The 19,979-nt window shown below is 42.7% G+C and overlaps 1 protein-coding gene across 1 annotated transcript; it reads left to right on the plus strand.

Annotated features, from left to right (window-relative positions):
* The first annotated feature begins 2,453 nt into the window (after window positions 1–2,453).
* On the plus strand, window positions 2,454–17,976 carry DIDO1 (death inducer-obliterator 1). Its single transcript, XM_015410333.1, has 6 exons — window positions 2,454–2,609; window positions 4,520–4,600; window positions 5,590–6,466; window positions 8,215–8,533; window positions 13,283–13,489; window positions 15,167–17,976. The coding sequence occupies exons 1-6, from the start codon at window positions 2,516–2,518 to the stop codon at window positions 15,635–15,637; spliced, it is 2,049 nt and encodes a 682-aa protein (XP_015265819.1). The 5' UTR covers window positions 2,454–2,515; the 3' UTR covers window positions 15,638–17,976.
* Window positions 17,977–19,979: the final 2,003 nt, after the last annotated feature.

The following is a 19,979-nucleotide window of genomic DNA, read 5'->3' on the forward strand; positions in this document are numbered from 1 at the left end:
TTTCTATGGAAAGGGGCAGTATAACAGGAAAAGCTCCCTCCCTGGTGTTTGCTTACCTGACACACAAAGCTCTTCCTTTGGTGCTAATGGGCCGATTCCTATGGGGAATATAGGGTAGTATAGTATGAACCACAGCATTCTGTAGCAGCTGGAGTTTCTGAATTCTCCTCAAGGGCCAACCTATGAAGAGGCCATTATTACTACAATAACATGCAGCACTTTGAATTGTACTCAGAAGCAAATAGGTACACAAGTGTAGATTGCGTAAAACTAGTAAGGGAAGTTCTTGATCACTCATGTCTGCCACGAGCCTCACGGCTGCATTTTGAACCAGTTCTGGTTTCTTCTGAGCAGTCTTCAACCATGTAGAGTGCCTCAGAGTTGTCTAACATGAATGCTGTTGGAACACTGATCTGATCCGCAGTTGACAGACACATCAGTTACATTTGGCTAAAGGTGTTCCATGCCATGTGTGACTTGCACCACCGCAGATCTCCTCAAATGGCAGGCTTCTTCCTTCAGGCGGAGCACCCGGAACACGTTAAAACTGCAACCCCTGAGTGACTGTATTATCAACTAACAGTTTCTCAGTCTGATCTGTACTGCACATTCAGTTTTGGCCCTCATCTTGTGGGACTCCTCCAACTCTGCTCTGGCCTTGGCCAACTGGATTGAGGGCATTGTGTTTAAAATGTAGTATATTACCTTAGAGATTTCTGTGTATTACTTTAGAGATTTCTGTATCGCTCACATAAATATCCAGTTTTTCCAGTACCTAGTTTTGATCATGATGCTAAATATTACTGGATTAAAAACAACAAGAACAAGGTGCTGACTGTCTTAGCTTTCGTTTAGAGTTTAGTAGAATATTCTTTCAAAATAAAGCAAGTAATGATTAGCCAATGTTTTTCCCTCTTCCTTCTGGCAGATCTTTTAAAATTGCATGATGTGTGATGAGCTGGAGAGTCTTAACAGGGAGATTGAGAGGTTATTACAGAGCAGCACCATGGAAGAAAGCTCTTTAAACTCAGAATCTCTTCACCCATCAGCCTCTGATTCCTGCGATGTAGTCACTGCTTCAGGCAATGAATCACAAGGCAGTTTAGTGAAGGTATTCTGCATACCTGAATGTTGTTGCAGGGCTCTCAGGATCACTCTGCATTTCCTTTGTTTGACTTCCTCTAAATAGCATTTATTTAGAAGGCCATCATGGATAGATGTTAACCCGCACTTATCCATATGCAGATTTTTTTATATGAAGATATTCACGGAGGATTAGATTTTGACCACCAGTTCTCATTTTAGCTGAGAGGATGCAGCTTAAATTGCTTTAATATGCTTTCCCCTTAATAATAACAATTATGGTCTTTTAAAGGGAAGTGATAAGCAGAGGTAATTTGCCATTGCCTTCCTCTGCAGCGCAGCCCCAGTCTTCCTCACTGGTCTCCCACCCAAATTCTAACCGTGTCCGACCCTGCTTAGCAAGTTAGCATCTGAGCTCCCACGAGCTGAGATAAGGCTAGGCTGGGTTTTCAGACTGCTGCCTTTCCCTTAAGTCAGCAAATGAGTCCTGTCCCCGTGGTCTTTTGAACCAGTTAGAGAGAGTAACAGTGCTTTCTACGTGGCAGAACATTTGGATACAATAAGAGACAAGGTTATTTGTAAAAACAATATTTTGGTAGTCATTTAAAGATATTGTTTGTGTCAGCAGTCTAAACAGTATCTTAGTTTGAGTTAGTGTTGTTAGTTCTCAGTGCTTAGTAACAAATCACTCATGCTGCACTTCTGGTTGCTGGCCTTAAGGATGAGAGATGGTGTTAGAATCTTTAGGATTTTGATTTGTGGTGTTTGGGATTTGTCAGTTAAAAGAACTGACGGAATGTGGGTTAGTGATGAAAAGAAACTGACAGGAAGAGCAGGATAAGGCAAGCTTGCAAAGTAAGCGAAGTGTAGAACAAATTCAGTTCTTAAGGTTTTAAAAAATAGTCTATTAAATATGGTGTTTATGGTGTAGTGTACGTTGGGAAGTTAATATTATTTATCTGTTTCATAAATGGTGATTCTGGGACTCACGTAAAGACAAAGAAATCCAAGGAAGAATCTGTAATGGATAACTGATCATGGTTCTGCTTGATTTTTGCAGAGGTGCCTAGTCCAGTTCTCTTCTTACAGAAAACTGGTGGAGGAAAAAATACAAAAGATGCTGTCAAGTACAGCAATAAGAAATAGATAATATGTTACAGATTCTTCCAAGTCTATATATGTAATGAAATGACATTTAGAATTGCCCTTTTAGAAATACTTATGTGGGGATTTTAATGTTCTGAAATTGCTGTGCAGTTTGTTAACTTGAAATTGGTTAGTTGATAATGCACGTGAGGAAAAATGTAAACTAATTTTCCTGTAACAGGCAGCCTTATCAAGTGGAAGATTGGTGGTTGTTGAGTCTTCTAAATGGCGCCAGGAAGATCCTCGTGCTTCTGAATTCCCCAGGACAGGTAATGCTGTAGGGATTATGCTGAGTGATTCTGACTTCCTGCTGCCCTCCAGTGACTCTTCTTTTGGCTGGAGTCCAACCACTGAAAAAATCCCAGCAACCTCTGTGTCAGGTAAAAGCATCTAGAGGACACTGGAAACCCTTCCGTTCCTCTAAACTTCTCCTGGAGTTTTGGATTCCTCAGCTGTCCTCCTCTTAACCTTTCTTCACATGCCAAGGTAAACAGCTGCACTGGCATGTTCATTACTACTTCTGCTGTATTATGATCTCTTTCACATTAATTTCTCATTTCCAACAAAAATTCTATTGTAATTTTTAAACCAGCCAGTCTGTAGCTCCACTCACATTGCTCTTTAACGTGTGCCACCTAACCTAGCTCAAAGGGCAGGGGGGTGGAATGAGGCAGGAACGACCGATTATAGAAATTCAAACTGAGTTTGGAGAGAGTGGGGAAAAGTGGGTTTCCGTAGAGCAGAGTATCGTACTAAGGAATCATTTCATATAGTTCTTGGGTCCTTGACAGATCTTCCATTTGACATCCTTTGAGGATGTGTAGGGCTTAAAAGTGGTAAGGTCTAGCTTTATTTTGTAATTTGAGGTTCCTTAGCTGAAAATGCTATGTGCCCCCCCCCCCCAAAAAAGGTCACAGATCTTCCTGGCCCTAATGTGACAGGTGAGCAAAGGTCCTATTCCTTTCTAAAATACATCAATCCCCATAGTCCTGTTTGATGTATAAGCAGAGCAGCTAACAGCCAGTTAAGATCCCTGGAAGGGCTACAGGAGGCAGTGTGTGGGGGGGAACAAGAGAGGTGAGGCCTTTACACTGAATGGTCAGGCAGGCAGGGTCCGAACTTTCAGAGGAAGAGAGAGGGTGGCGGGATCCTGTCTCAGAGTTTGCCTCATATATAAGTATGCTAAACCAGTGAGTGTCTGGAGCAGTGTTCCCTCTGAGCTGAGTTAGTGTGAGCTAGCTCACACTTTTTTAGCCTCCGGCTCACACATTTTTGTCTTATCTCAGGAAGGAAGGCTCCAGAGCAAACTAATTGATGCAATAGGCAAATCGCCTGCTCACAACTTTAATTCCAGTAGCTCACAAAGTAGAATCTTTGCTCACAAGACTCCACAGCTTAGAGGGAACATTGGTCTGGAGATAGTTTGCATTTCCAGAATTTTAGTTGGGAGAAAATCTGTCTGAGAGGCTTTGGAAGTCTCAGAACATGTTTTTTGGGATAAAGCAGGCTAGCTTGAAGAAGGGACTGAAGCTGTCTTGCAACCCCAGTTTCTGAGGGAACCCAGTGAAGGATTTGTGGTTTTTGAGAGGAGGCGACATTGACATTGTGAGAATCCTGAGGTTGAGGGAAGGCCATTATCCACCTCAAGAATAGAAACTTGACTGCTAACTGCTCTCTTCTCTCAACTGTGTTACACCTGGGAAAAGTTTCTGTTCTCTTTCTCCTGTCCTTGGAAGTAAATAAAAGTTACTGTTGTTTTTCTGTTTTCATTATGGATGCTGAACTTATTTTATTCAGAGGACACTTGAGTTAAGTCTGTCAAATGAAGGGCTGCGGTAGAGGCCACACTAGTCAAACTTTCCATCCTGCCAACTTTGTTTAAATGTCATTCTTAAGACCCTGACCTTCATACCATAGAAACCTAATTAAGCAGTTGTCTGGATTGTCTTGATTTGGGCTGGTTTAGAAAGCCAGAGGTGAATCATGATGATAATCCATGTTCAAGGTTTGAGGCAGTTACTGGAGCAAACCTAGGGCAGCATATCAAGAAGTCTGTGGTTAGTTGTATATGCTGTCCCCTCTCAAGCTGTATTTACAGTAGTATTTATTTGATTGAGTTAGGCAGAACCAAGCATGAAAATGCATTAATAACATTTAGGAAACTTTAAAAAAAATTCACAGTTAAACATCAGCTATCTAAATATTTGTATAACAGCTTATTGGTGGCAGAACTTTTTCACTGATCAGTAGATCAGTTTATAAAGTTGTTTTCTGTGTGTGTATTTTTTAGAAGTAAAATCTGGAACAGAAGAAGGGAGTTTGAAACCTGTGGCCCTAGACACTGAATCTAATATGGAAAACACTTCTTTGGGTATGTGAACTTTTTTCATTTACAGAAGTGGGTAACTTATTAAAAGCTTATAGCCAGTAATAGACAATATTGATTGGTAATTTGTTTTTTTAAGAATCCAAATGAATATGCTGCTTTTCTAGAACATTTTTATTATTATTTATTCATTTATTCTGTTTATATCCCACCCTCCCTGCCGAGGCGGGCTCAGGGCGGCTCACATATAATTACATAAATAATCATGAATATAAATATAAATTAATCATTTAAAATCCTCCTGGAACATTAGAACATGGTAATAAAACATTGGAACAAAGTTAATAAAAGCGAGAGCCAGATTATTTATATTTATATTAGTGATGTTTATCTTTGGGGGGTAATCCTTATTCAGTTCACGTGAACAGGTAAGCACATAGCCCCTTAAGAGCCTTGTACATAGGCAGCAGTCATATGCTTTCTGCGTCAGTCATCTTGTTCATTGCCTGTTGCCTGTCATGGGGACTGTCTGTTGCCATGGTACCTCTGCAATCGGCACAAGACTCCTGTGGTGACACTACCACTTCCCTCTTGGCTTTATGGCAGTCAGCCAGAAAGACAACAGGCATAGCAACTGACATACTGCCAAGATAAAGGAAATACATCATATCGTTATAGGGGCTGTATGTACACTCTGTGTTTATCCTACCCTAAAAGTTTAGTGGCCATCCACTTCAAAACACCGGAGAAGAGATTAACCCCCCCCACCCCCCATGATCAATCCCCAGAAGTAAGCCTGTGCTTCAAGAAAATGCTATAGATGGCTTCTGAGATGTCTGAGGAAGACCTAGTTAGCATCAGACAGGACAAGTGAACATAAGAGTTGCACTTGGGGCTGTGTTTGCTGTAATGAGGTTAGTGGCTACTTCAAAGTCTTGCAGGCCACACTCTGCACTCCTTCAAGTGTTGGTCACAGGAAGAAGATAGTGGAAAACAAACACTTAAAACATACAAATAATATGATTTCTATTTAGCAGCTTTGGATGACAAAGGTGAGCAGGGCAATGAAGAGGAACAAAAGACCGTTAAACCCACTAGTAAGGAGTTCAAGAAGACGTGGGGTTTTCGGAGGACCACGATTGCAAAGCGCGAGGGCTTAGGGGATACAGACATGGACGTTGCTGAACAGCAGCCCTCTCCGCAGCAACAGAGCTTGGCCCTTAGGCGTAGTGGGCGACAGCCCAAGCGCACTGAACGGGTAGAGGAATTCCTTACAACGGTGAGGCGCAGAGGGAGGAAGAACCTTCCTGCCGCGCTTGAGGACTTGAGTGAGCCAACGTCCTGCCAAGTTACGGACATTGAGACGGCTTCTGAAGGTAGCGTAGAAAGCTTGACAGAGATAAAGCCTGCCTCCCAGAAGTGCCACTCCAAGGACAGCAAGGGCCAGTCAGCTCAGAAAGGCAGGAGCACCAAAGAAGAAGAGGAGGAGGAGGAAGAGGAGGGCACCTCTGACAGCGACAGTGACGGGTTGACCTTGAAAGAGCTTCAGAACCGCCTGAGGAAGAAGCGCGTTGAGCAAAAACCCTTAGAGCTGACTTTAAAAGAGTTGCAGAATCGCCTCCGAGGAAGGCAGCCCCCGCGGAGCGCTGCTGCTGCTCCGATCGATGCCCAGGCAGGCAGTCAGGTTAAAGGCGAAGCAGCTGTGAAGCAAGAGCCCAAGAATACAGAGGACATTCAGGGCAGAGATCAAGACGTTGCCACTGAGGAAGTTGCGGAGGAGGTTCAGGTGAAGGAGGAACCTCCGGCACAGTCGGGCGGCGGAGCTGAAGGATCCTTAAAGAGCAAGTCAGAATCTGAGGGTTATGACCCCAGTGCTCTGTACTGTATCTGTCAGCAGCCTCATAACAACAGGTATTTACAGGCAGTGTTTTTACTCTGTGTGTGTGTGTGTGTGAGGATTGAGTACAAATCAAAGGAAACGTTTATTTACAAAGTGTGGCCTCTTAAGACCTTGATTGCCAAAACGTAGATGTGTGCAGCTGCTGTAAAGCATGAGACAGTCATTGTTCTGCACCAGTTGACCAGGAGTGTGTGCCGCCAGGAAGTGTACTAGCAGGTCCGTCACTGTGGTGGGGTATTTCGTGGCCTCAGAAGTTAAAAGCCCCATGCCAGAAACCTTATTTTTGACCATGACCTGGGTGGTCCTGGGCTAGCAGAAAAGGGGGATTGTTGAAGTTGTATTGAAGGTTCCCCTTCTAAACTTCCTTGCCCTGTGGAAGGGAACTCAGAAGAGATTTAAATGCCTTCTGGAGGCAATTGAATGCCCTCATGTTCCCCCCCCCCCCCCAGGAAGTGACACGCCTGCTGCCCTGTCCTTTGAAAGGAAGGGCTAGAGGCAGGCCCAGAGCCCTCCCCCCTTAAAGGCAGGCATTCATTTTAATTTAATTAACTGTAATTTAACGGCCCCTTAAAAATTTAAATAACCTCCGAACACAAAAAAATCCTGGCTACCGGCCTGTGTGCGAGAGGGTATCAGAGACTTCGTTTTCATCGTTAAAAAAACACAGATGGGAGGTAATTTTGAAGTCTGTGTTTTGTAGCCTCTTGTGGAGAAGGAAGTTTTATAGAATGGGAAGGATCACGTAGAGGGGAAGGAGGAGACTAGATTACTAGGATGAAAAAGACGAGTATCTGATACTGTTTCAAACTGTGTTCTGTTGCTGTATATGTTTGGACTGAAATCAGTTTTTTCAAATGCTCCCACGTTGCTACCGGGGGTTGGGGGGACACTTCAGTAGCTGCTGAGCATGTTGTGAGGGGGAAGAATAATCATGGGAAGGTTAGTTCCCACGACACTGTGGAATGAATGGATGGGCCATGAAGGCTGCGGGGCTATCGAGGAAGCAGAGAAGAGGCTGACTCCACGGTTGGGCATGAGTGGCTTTCACAGAGGAGCAGGGGGTCGGGCGGGAGCCACGATGGAGAAAACGTGTACAGGCGGTTGTTGAATTTGCGAAGTTGTTGTGATGGAACGTAGAGAGAGGTGGTCCCGCAAACAAGAGGGGCTAAGGACATGGAGGGCCTTGTAGGTGATGGCCAGTAGTTTAAACTGAGCGCAGTAACTGAGCAACCAATGGAGTATATCTGCAAAATGGGAGTAATAGGTTGTATGTGTGGTTTCCCCGTTGTGGTTCCTGCCTTACGCAGTGGCCTGCCTCAGAGGTCAGGAAAGTTCCCACTCTCCTGGCTTTCCACAAACTGCAAAACTAAACTACTCAAGAGGGCTTTTCTGCACAGGTGGACACATGAACACATGAAGCTGCATTATACTGAATCAGACTCTTGGTCCATCAACGTTCAGTATTGTCTAGTCAGACTGGCAGAGGCTCTCCAGGATCTCAGCCAGCGGTCTTTCTCACTACCTACGGTCAGGGGCCATGGCTCAGTGGCGGGGCATCTGCTTTTGGCAGGCAGAATGTCGCAGGTTCAATCCCAGGCATCTCCAGTTAAAAGGATCAGGTAGTAGGTGGTGTGTGAAACTGCAAAACTGAACTACTCAAGAGGGCTTTTCTGCACGGGTAATAGGGTTATACTGCACAAAATTGTTTGTTCATTTAAGACACCTTGCCAGTATTTTTTTCAATGTTTTACTTCTTTAGATTTATGATTTGCTGCGATAGATGTGAGGAATGGTTTCATGGGGACTGCGTAGGGATTTCAGAGGCTCGTGGACGACTGTTGGAAAGAAACGGGGAGGACTATATCTGCCCAAATTGCACCATTCTGCAGGTTCATGATGAGTCAGCCACCGAAACTCAGCAACGAGAAACTGTGCTGGGGCAGTTAACAGGCGATGGCACGGAACTCACAAGCATAGGGACAGTTGAGCAAAAGTCGAGCGAGGACCAAGGCATCAAGGGTCGGATTGAAAAGGCTGCAAATCCAAGTGGGAAGAAAAAACTCAAAATATTTCAGCCAGTGAGTATTTTCTCCATTTAAATGTACAGCAGTGTTAGGTTTCTAGTGGAATGCATAAAGATTCTGATCCAAAATTGAACGACCAAAATTGAACGAGTGAAGCCAGCACTGTGGGTATAACTTTGTATTTTGGGGGATGTTGGGCGTTACATTTCATGTGGCTCAGATCATGCCATTTGAGCAGAGGGAGGGAGTTTTCCACTTCCCATTTTGCTGAAGGTTTTCCGGTCACAGTCCCTGTGAGCTTTCTGTTTTAGTCGCTTGTCTCTTTCCCTGCCATTTCCCATCTAGAGACACTGATTGGGGGGGATGCACTTCGAACTTTTTAATTGTCTCCCCTTTCCTCGTAATTGCTCACCTGCACAATATGCATTTTTGTTAAAAGCATAAGAAGGGGGAAAGGCACAAAATAATGGATTGGACCTTGTAAATTTGCAGAGGTAGATCTTCCTCCCCCTTCCCACAACATCGTGCCACAGTGAGGTGTGTGCATTTGCTGCCAGGCTCCCAAGTGTTAAAGATCGCGGAGCAAGCTCTCCCCTAATTCTGCATGAGGGCAGGGGAGCAGTTTTGTCCAGTTCCCCATCCTCATAGCAGCCTCCTCTACCCTTGCATGGCATCTTCTCGTACAGGTTTAGCCTTTGGCTTTTCATGGGTCATGGGGGATGCTTGAAGGAAAGTGGGGAAAGATCAGCGGTTGGCAAACTCCCATGGGTAGGCGAACTGTAGGAATCCCACCCATATAGTATGCACAGCCCTCTCCATACATTTTGCAACACAACATAGTCTTTGTTTATTAGTGTTAAAAATGAGACAGATAATTTTGACACTTCTCTAATGCCTCATCTCTGTTGGAAAGTCACTCTTTATTTGCTAATCCTTAGTAAGGTTTCTATGTGTAGAGAGTTTCCACTACTATGAGTCTTTCTTTCAGAGCCTGTGAAATATTAACAGGGAGTTCTGGCATTTATATTAAAGTAACAGAAGTGTGTCAAAATCTAAACCAAAATCTTCCAATTTCTTGTTTAACAATTTACCTTGCAGACTCAGCATGGGTTCTGTATGGGAAGATCTTGTCTCACTAACCTGTTAATGTTCTTTGAGGGGGTGAACAAACACGTGGACAAGGGGGATCCAATAGATATTGTTTACTTTGATAAAGTTCCTCATCAAAGGCTCCTAAGTAAGCTCAAAAATCATGGGATAAAAGGACAAGTCCTTTTATGGATCAAAAACTGGCTAATTGATAGAAAACAGAGTGAGTATAAATGGGCAATTTTCTCAGTGGAGGGAGGTAAGCAGTGGGGTACCACAGGGATCAGTATTGGTCCACTGCTTTTTAACTTGTTCATTAATGATTTGGAGTTGGGGGTAAGCAGTGAAGTGGCTAAATTTGCAGAGGCTGATCAAGAGAGAGATCTTGGAGTTGTAGTAGATAACTCACTGAAAATGTTGAGACAGTGTGTGACTGCAATAAAGAAGGCCAATGCTATGCTGGGGATTATTAGGAAGGGTATTGAAAACAGATCAGCCAATATAATAATGCCCCTATATAAATCAATGGTGAGACCTCATTTGGAATACTGTGTGCAGTTCTGGGCACCACACCTTAAAAAGGATATTATAGCTTTGGAAAAAGTGCAGAAAAGGGCAACTCGAATGATAAAAGGGTTGGAACACTTTCCCTATGAGGAAAGGTTAAGGCGCTTGGGGCTCTTTAGCTTGGAGAAACGACGACTGAGGGGTGACATGATTGAGGTTTATAAGATTATGCATGGGAAAGAGCAGGTAAAGAAAGAGGTACTTTTCTCCCTTTCTCACAATACAAGAACTCGTGGGCACTCCATGAAATTGCTGAGCGGTCGGGTTAGAAGGGATAAAAGGAAGTACTTCTTCACCCAAAGAGTGATTAACACTTGGAATTCACTGCCACAGGAAGTGGTGGCAGCTACAAGCATGGATGGGTTCAAAAGGGAATTAGATAAGCATATGGAACAGAGGTCCATCAGTGGCTACTATTAGCCACAAGGTATAGATAGGGGCTCTGGGGCAAGTGATGCTCTGTCTTCTTGGTGCTTGGGGGGGTCAACAGTGGGAGGGCTTCTAATGTCCTGGCCCCACTGGTGGACCTCCTGATAGCACTGGTATTTCTGGCCACTGTGTGATACAGAGTGTTGGACTGGATGGGCCTTTGGCCTGATCCAACATTGGCGTCTCTTATGTTCTTATCTTATAAAGCAAGTGAAAGCTGACCAGTAGAAAAGCTGGAGACAATGCAGATTTTTTTCTCTCCCATATTTGATGGGTAAACAGATACGGTTCCGTATTCTAGAGAAAAACTCTCTCAAAATAGGTAAATAACACTTGTCTCAATTACACTTTATCCTTTATTCTGGGATGATAATCTGGCGTGTGAAAGATAACAAATGACCAAACTCACAGAGCTGGTCCAAAGACCTGGTTACCTTCTGTTAACTTTTGAGAAATTGTAGGTGGTGAATACTTCTGGTAGTTGAAATATTATGTCTTAAGTTTTATTTGTTACTTGTTTTGATGTATGATTTTCTGATATGAATACTTCAGTACCTATTTTCTATAGGTTCAGTGTTTTATGATCTAGTAACAGATTTGGACACATTCCAACTTTTATTTAATGGCTGCAACTGTTTTTATTTTATGTAAAACATCTGTATCCTGCCTTTCTACCCAATTAAGGCCCTCAGTTATTTAAAAGGCATTAGAAACTACCTTTAAAAACTAGTACACGTATGTAAGCTAAAAATTAAAGCCAACAAGGAGGGGGTCAGTAAGGGAATGCTAGAGGAAATAGAAAAGTTTTCACCCCCTGGTGGAATCACTGGTGGACGGTGATTGGGAGGATAGATGAATGTTCCATAATTTCGGTGCAGTGACCAAGAACATTACCATGCCTCTAGCTTCAGGTGCCAGGAACACCCAAAGCAAAGCCTCTGATGATGGTCATAATGGTTGGGGTAGGTTTGTATGGGAGTAGCTATAGAGGTCCCAGGCTATACATGGCTTTAAAGACCAATACCAGCACCTTGAGTTGGGCCTGGAAACAGAACGGAAGTTAGTGCAGCAGAACGGAATAGTCCCACCATTTTTGTAGGTGGTTTTGTCTACCTGAATTGTAATTTATAGGGGACATTTCTTTCCCTAATTATACTAGTAGTTAGCTTAAAGCTAATCTCTGTGTGGTGAATCCATGCTGATGTGTGGAATAACAATTCATGGGAGCAGTCACGTCATGTAAGGTTTTTGAAATATGCTGAAGGAGCTGTCGCGAATGATGCATGAAATCCCTATTGGCCTTGCTTGTGAAAGGTGCCCTTGGGTCTTCCATGAGGACTTGTTCCCTATATTACCTTGCGTAGTCAGGTAGACTGCTTGCTTGAACACACGTGAATGTCTGTTTGGCCCACTTGACAATAACCTGTGAATTGGTTCTTGGAGGCATCCTTCGAGAGAACCATTTCTCTGTCACATCCTACAGCAAGAGGTATGAATCTTTGGGAAACATGCTGGCTTTTAGTTTCCTTACAGGCTTTTATTGTAATGGTAGAAACATATTGGGTTGTATCCCCCAAGACCCTTCCACCAGTAGCGGTGATTTCCTGCGGCACAAGGAGCCTCAGGGGACAGCTTCTTGCTCCCGAAGGTACCCAGCCACTGTGTTATGTGTGTGTACATCCTTTAGAAAATTAACTTCTGGTTAAAAGTTCTTCAGAAGATTCAGGCCCAGGGAGAGAACAATGCAGAGCAAGTTACTCTGTTGCAGAGTGAGATCTTGTGATAGGGCAATTTATCATTGTGAGCTGCCCTGAGCCCGCTTGCGGGAAGGGCGGGACAGAAGTCAAGATAATAAATAAATACATTAAAAGCCTTGGAGGTTTAAACATGTGAAGTCTCCCGGGTTTATACACTTTGGAATCTGCGTAAGCTTTGAGTGTCCCTTCCCACCGTAATACACTTCCTAAAAACGTAGTAAAACATTTTAGCACGGCCACTTTAAAAAAAGTCCTAAATAAAAACATTAAAATAAAAGTACCCTTAATACCAGAGTTATTCTTATTGAATATGATCCCAGATGATATTAAAAAATACAAACACATAATCATACACATAATAACTGTGGCCAGAATATTAATTGCAAAAGGATGGAAATCAAGTACTTTACCCTCATTAAAAGAATTAAAGAATAAGATCTTAGAAATAGCAGAAATGGACAGAGTCAACATGAAGTTAAAACAGAAACCAGAAGATAAATACTGGGAAAGATGGAAACCTGTATATAAATGGTTAGGGATAAAGAGAATTATGATAGGTGAGAGGCTAGCGTGAGAGTAGAGATAAGGGAAAGATATACAAGCGCAGAGCAGCACCATTTAACTAAAATCAAATTGGAACTCGTAAAGTAGGAGAGAAAGCATATGTTGTAGGAGAACTGTGATATATGATTTGATTGGATGTAATGTACTAGATATTGTTAAGAGGTGTGAATTTTTGTGGAAAACTGAATAAATAGACTTTGGGAAGAAAAAAAAAGTCCTGAAGTGGTAGCAAACTATTAAGAGAAAGTTTTACAAGGACATGACTGAACTTTGTCATGTGGTCAAGTAGCAAAGCCTGGCGGTTCACTGCTGCTGCTACAGTTGTTTCAGCCTTCTCGGTGTGGTGGGGTTTGAATGCTTTTCAGAATCTCTGTCAACTTCTTGTGTTGTCCTTCAGGTAGTTGAAGAGCCTGAAGCAGCCAGTTGCATTGGACCTGGTTGTTCTAATGTGGCTCAACCAGGTTCTGTGTACTGTGGACACGAGTGCATTATCAAGCACGCTACGGCCACTATGAAATTAATGAGTGAAAGCAAAGAACAGAAACCGAAAGAGAAGATAAGAGTGAAAGTTGAACGATCTGTTGTCCAGAAATCCCAGCCTCCGGTAAGTTTTGAAGCAAATCTCTTCATGCGTAGAATATGTTTCCTATGTGATATGCTGCCACCTTGAGGTTTCAAATTATTCTTTAAACGGGTTTGCAGATATTCTTAACTCACATGATTAATAATAAGTAGGCAGTGTTCTGTGGTAACATTCTTAATGCAAGCTTAGTGCAGGAATGACATATTGATACCCGCCCTTCTTGACAAAATGGCAGAACTTGCAATCTTCCCAACTAAGTGTCCACATCTCTGAGTAACAACTACTGTCCCTTCCTGTAAGAATATTCAATTTTTTGCATCACTACTAAAAACCTCACTCTCTGAACTTAAAAAAATTAACCATTTTCAGACAGACTGCTTTGTGGGGAGGGCGGGGTACAAATCAAATGAATAAAATAAAAAATAAAACAGTTTGTTGAGAAACAATAACATTACTTTGGAAAGTACCATCAGTGCCTTATTGACACATGAAGATTCACGGTTTCTGTATGTTAATGTCCATCTAGGTGCACAGTGCTGATGCTTCCAAAGTACTACCCCTTGCCCCAACTGCAGAGAGCATCCAGTTGAAACTTGGGCATATCTTGTGGGCAGTTACACTGAACCGGGCAATTGCCTTGCTGTAGCATCGCAGTAACTAGAATAAACGCTAGGTTCTTTGCCAGGCTTTTGTGTACTTGTATGTTCCAGTTGGAATGAGCTTGAGTCAAATTCGTAACGTTCGTAATCGTTTAGTGTTTTAGAATGTCCAAAGCTTTTCATATTAAAAACATAAAGAGCAGTCTTTTTTGGTCCAGCCAAGGATCCCTCTAACCTGGTGTCCTGTTTGTAACATCGGACACCCAGAGGGAAGCTGACAAGCTGGACATGGAGACTGCAGCCCTCCACGGAGACTGAAGCCATTTGCTCCCCCCCCCCCCCAAACCTGGTTTCCAGGGGAAATCCCCGAAGCAGAAACCCATTTCCCCCCCCCCCCCCCAAACCTGGTGTTCAGAGGTATACTGCCTTTGAACATGCAATCTTATTCCCACATTGTAGCTGGGGGCAGATGGGTAGGGTTGAGGCCAGGAGATGGTGGCTTATTCCAAGGCTACCTGGTCAGTTCGTGGCAGAGGAGAGGGTTTAACCCAAGGGCTTTGTGGGGCACGGCTTATTCTCAGCTGCTCTTTAGTTCTTTCTGCCCTGGGTATTTATAGGATGCATTTTTCTACCCCTGCTGCGCTGTAAATGGCAGACACACATCTGAGTGGAAGAATTTTAGGACTGTAGCTGAATTATTGTCCAGGAATTCAGCTTAAAGTATTTAGATGGCATAATGATATTGTTAACAGGCAGCTGGATAGTGCTGTGCTGTTGATCTTTGGGATTCTAGACCGGTCCAGTAATGGACATAATAAAGCTGTGGGGTCTTTGCTCCAAGTCTGGAGGTCTGACAGTTTCCATTTACAGAAATATAGATCCATAGTGGCTTCAATTCTGAATTCTGCTTTTGATGGTAAAAGTTCCCAGTTTCTTTTTCTTATATAGCTGTTCATGTTAGAGCATCCAGCTCAATACTTGAGGTCCAGAACGGTAACACTTGATTTTGTTGCATGACATGTGTGCAGAACTTCATAAATACTTGACCCAGCTTTTATAATTACAATGCTTAGTGATTCAGGTTCTGCTGATTACACAGGCGGGTTCCAAACCTCCCTCCGTACAGAAGAAAACTGCTCCTGAGAAAAGAGAGATGGTCGTGAAGAAAACAGCGGTGGCAGCCCTTAAAACCGAAGGCAGTGCTCAGACAGTTGCTAAAGAGCAGCCAGCCCCAGAAAGCAGCACTCCGTCCTGGGCAAGCGATCATAATTATAATGCAGTAAAGCCAGAAAGGACTCCTGCCATTTCATCATCACTGTTGTTCAAATGTATGTATCTCACAGGGATATTCCTCCGCAGTCGTTTACCGTTTCCTTGGTCACTTCCCCCACCTTTTGACTCTGCAAAGTTAGAAGGGGCTTTTAATTATTCCCTCACCTCCTCCCCATCTTCAGAGATTGCACACGTACCTCTCAAGAGCTTTGAGGCTCATACATGTTATTGGCAACTTGGGATTTATTCACAGGTTGTGTATACAGATGACTTTTGCAGGCATATAAGAGCAGGTTAACTTACATAATGCTCTCCATAGGTAATATCTATATCTCTAGGTAAGTACTGTAGGTAATGCTGTCTGCTGATTTCTGAAGGTTCTAATGTACAAAGTAATGGTTATGCTCACTTCAATGTTAGTCCCTGTCCACCTTTGCATTTTGGATTGGGAATGCCAACAAACAAAGGAATTCTAAACGATTCTGAATAATTTACATACACGCACAAATACACAAGTGTTAGCTGTCAGTTCTGGGGAGAAATCTTCTTTCCAAGCAACTGACTTAATGTAAGGATGCTTGTTTCTCTCTCTCTCTCTTAAAAAAAAAAAATTGTACGTTTTGTATGCTAGGCAGGCTGTCTTCCAGGCATATTACCTTATATTATAATTTTGCAGTACCTGAAGAACATCCTTGGGCTCATGTTAGCTTGTAAAGGTAAGTAAATGCTTTGCAGTGTAGAAAGTCTTTGTTCTTTTAAGACCTTTTTATTGTCTCCACTTAAACAAAGCTGCAGTGTAGCATTTGTTTTCCCATGTATCGCACAGTGGAAGGTAATTGAATCTGATTTTAATTTTATATCTGCAAGGGTCTGATACAAGGCTCTGGGTGGGCATCCTTTAGAAAAGGTGAAAGTATTATGTCTACCACTAAAATAACTTCACCATTGTCCACAAAATTGTAAATGCTTATATGATAACTACATCTTACATGACCATGAGAAGATGGCTTTGGTGAACCTCTGGAGGGACGAAGTTCCAAGGCTGATGAGAAGCTACCGAGAACCCTTTTCTGCCTGCCTTCATGTTTTTGGGTGTGGCACACACACAGATGGATCTCACTGGAGTGGGGGAAGGACGGGGTGGAGTGTGTGGGGTCCAAACCGCCTTTCCGAAGCATGTTAAGGTCCAAATGATTTGATTGGAAACCAGTGATAGTTTCCCCTCTCTGCTTCAGTAGCTTTCTGTTGTACATCTAACCAAGGTTCATAGTTCTCTACTTGTACAGTTATTTAGTTATATCTTGGTTTTGTCCCCAGTGGTGACCCAAAGGAGCATACAACATTGTTCTACCCTCCATTTTATCCTCACAACAACCCTGTGAGGTTTTTTAAATAATATACCCTACTTCTCAGACCTAGCTTCTGAGATGGCCCCATATATCAGTAAAGCAACTTAATGCTCCTTTCTTGATAAAAATGTTGGTAAAACTGGGTCATTGTTTACACAGTAAGATAAAAAAAAATACAACTGAATTAATTTGAGAGCGGGTTCATAGTTCTCTACTTGTACAGTTATTTAGTTATATCTTGGTTTTGTCCCCAGTGGTGACCCAAAGGAGCATACAACATTGTTCTACCCTCCATTTTATCCTCACAACAACCCTGTGAGGTTTTTTAAAATAATAATATACCCTACTTCTCAGATGTAGCTTCTGAGATGGCCCCATATATCAATAAAGCAACTTAATGCTCCTTTCTTGATAAAAATGTTGGTAAAACTGGGTCATTGTTTACACAGTAAGATAAAAAAAAATACAACTGAATTTGAGAGCAGGTAAACAATACAATTACTTACAAAGCACATCAGTCATATGGCACATCAACAACCTGAAAGAACGGACCAGTTAACTTACAGTTTACTTGACAGGAGAAGAGACTGTTGAGAAAGCTGATAACCAACAATGTAATCTTCATATAATTTTCATGTAAGCTGTACATTAGAGGCTTAACACCAAAACCAAGTGAGCATTTTTCTAAAGTACCGTAATTGGATAGAGTGTTGGGGTTGTTTTTGTTGTTGCTGCTGTGCTTAAAATTGGACAATATTCGATTCACTTTGTATTTAGTGAAGAGTGTTCAGCATCTCAAGAAGGTACCACCGTCAAGGTAAGTCTTATGGATGTCTTGAAATTCCTTGTATCACTGCTAAAACGACTAAATATATAAATACCTAGAACTCTTGTTTGAGGACACATCTGTATTACTAAATTGCCGGCTTAGTCCTGGTGCTCTGTGGGCCGTTGTGACTGATCGTCGTCGGAAGGAGTAGCGCTGGATCTGACACATGCGTCCGTGGAATTCTGTTGCTCACGCCCCTGTTTGAAAGACCCAGCAATATTGTACAGTCAAGGCACTCTGTGTTTTGTATTAGACACACTGTACTACCCTGAACTCCAACCAATTTTGCATTTCTTTGATTTCTTCACAAGCGTGTAAAATAACATGCCTTCATTCTCTCTGCTCTCTGCCTAGAGTGGGTGCCGATGGCCCAATGCAGATGCAGCAGTCTCTGCACTCCAGTGCCTCTGTGTCATTGTTCATCTCCCTGAGAAACACTCTTTAGCTCCACTGAAGTTTTAACTAGACATTAGACACAGGGATTGCACTAGGCCTCCCTTCCAAAAGATCACTTAATTACTCTGGAATGGTTTACCGTCTGATCCATTCGGTTCTGCTGAGTTACTGTAGACTGCATCTGGTGGAACACAATGTACTTGAAGCTAACACAGGACAATCCAGTGCCCTGGGAGACTGTGAAATTGGAAGAATAGGGGAGAATATGCTCCTGTCCACAGGAGCCATCATGTGATCAGCATAAGTGGCTGATCAGCAGGCTACAAAAAAAGATGAAGCCGTAGCTTAGCGCTGTATCCTTTTTGAGGTAGCCCAAGTACCTTGCTGTTCACTACCCGATGTTATTTAAACATGAACTTAATTCATGGGGTCAGTATCTGTGTATATAAGAAAGGCAAGTGGGGGCTGGTTTCCCCATCACCACACATGCACATGACTAGAGCTGAAGTTTCTTTTGAGATTGTGTCCCACTTTTCCTCCAAGAACATTGGAGTAATACTTATGTACCTCATTTGTAGCTTGCCTTTCTTGCTAAAAATCAAGACAGATAGGTGGTGGAGAGTGCCATCAAGGGACAGCCGGCACACGGCGGCCCCATAGGGTTTTCAAGAGACGTTCAGAGGCGGTTTGCCATTGTCTGCCTGCACGTCACAACCCTGGTATTCCTCGGAGGTCTCCCGTCCGAATACTGGCCAAGGCTGGCCCTGTTTAGCTTCCGAGATCTGATGAGATCGGGCTAGCCTGGGCGATCCAGGTCAGGGTCAAGGCAGGTTGCATAAGACAATACAGTACACAATGCATAGGATTAGCATTACAGAATTTGAAACAATGCAAAAAAACAAACATAAGACACCATGACATGGGTTCAGTTACAAAGGGTAGGAGACAATGCAGCAAAAGTGAGGGGGATACATACAGTAAGCATAGGCGACAGTCATATTCCCTTATAAAAGCCACCCCCTGAGCTATTCCATTATACTTCAGTTCTAATCTCTTTGGGGGAAAATGCTCTTTTAGATAATTTGGCACATTCTGTGAAATGAACCTTCCTGATCACCTCGGGCAAGCTGTTCCACGAAGGCTGAGCCACCACAGATATGCATATACACACTAGGTGTTCCCATTGTATCTGCATAATAAGCTACTTGAGGTGGAATTTAAACTAGAGTTCTACGGGCCCAACAGCCTAGCTTCTCCGTCATATTGCTTGCATTCATTTACTTAGGCTATATATAGTAAATAAGTTCATAAATTCTTACTTCACAGGAGTAGTGGGATGGAGAATGCAGAATTTTCAAACCTTAAGGATGCTCTTGAGTACGCAGTTTAAACACTTAAAGCTAATCAACCATGCCCTCTTGCTGTACTGCTGTATGTATCTGTATCCTGTGTCAGCATTTCCACTGCAGCCTTTTAAGGTGGATCATTAGTGAACTGGGCAGGATTTTGTTTTGTTCAGATACTGTGTTGTTCTGTAGTGATGTCATACATTCTTGGCCCCGAGAAAGCTTCAGGGCACACACAGTCAAAACAGAGACGGTGGCACAGAAAATCCCAGTAATTACATAAAATGATTCAGGAGGGTACAATAAACATATTACAGAACTACCCAGTTGTTCCTGCAAGCGGACATAGTGCCACCCACTGGAGAGAGATAAAACTTGGCAATTTCTCTTCTCTTGCTACTCTGTCTAGAATCAAAACATCAACCCTAAGATTGAAAATCTGTGTTTAATTTTCACATACCAAGTGTTTGTCTTATACAACAAGTAAAAGAAGTCACAGTGCTTCTGGCTGTAAAACATTGTTTACATGTGGCTCTTCTCCCCACCCCCCTCTTTGTAAAACATAGATGTATATGGGTAGTTGGGGATTAAAATTGTATTGGGTTAGTGGAAAAATTGACAGACTTGGAAACAAAAAAAGCAATAATAAAATTAGGAGTAAGGATATTTATTCATTTAAAATACTTTTATGTTACCATTCTACTTAGGGTACCTAAATTG

Source organism: Gekko japonicus, unplaced genomic scaffold (genome assembly GCF_001447785.1).
Source record: "Gekko japonicus isolate JY-2015 unplaced genomic scaffold, Gekko_japonicus_V1.1 scaffold1539, whole genome shotgun sequence".
In the NCBI taxonomy this organism is placed as follows: Eukaryota; Metazoa; Chordata; class Lepidosauria; order Squamata; family Gekkonidae; genus Gekko; species Gekko japonicus.

What these genes read in the sequence shown, in the direction of transcription:
- DIDO1 (XM_015410333.1), top strand. Translation starts at nt 2,516, where the DNA reads ATGCTGAGTGATTCTGACTTCCTGCTGCCCTCCAGTGACTCTTCTTTT. An exon ending in TATGGAAAACACTTCTTTGG is followed by an intron (nt 4,601 to 5,589) that starts GTATGTGAACTT and finishes ATTTCTATTTAG; the next exon opens with CAGCTTTGGATGACAAAGGT. An exon ending in AACTCAAAATATTTCAGCCA is followed by an intron (nt 8,534 to 13,282) that starts GTGAGTATTTTC and finishes GTTGTCCTTCAG; the next exon opens with GTAGTTGAAGAGCCTGAAGC.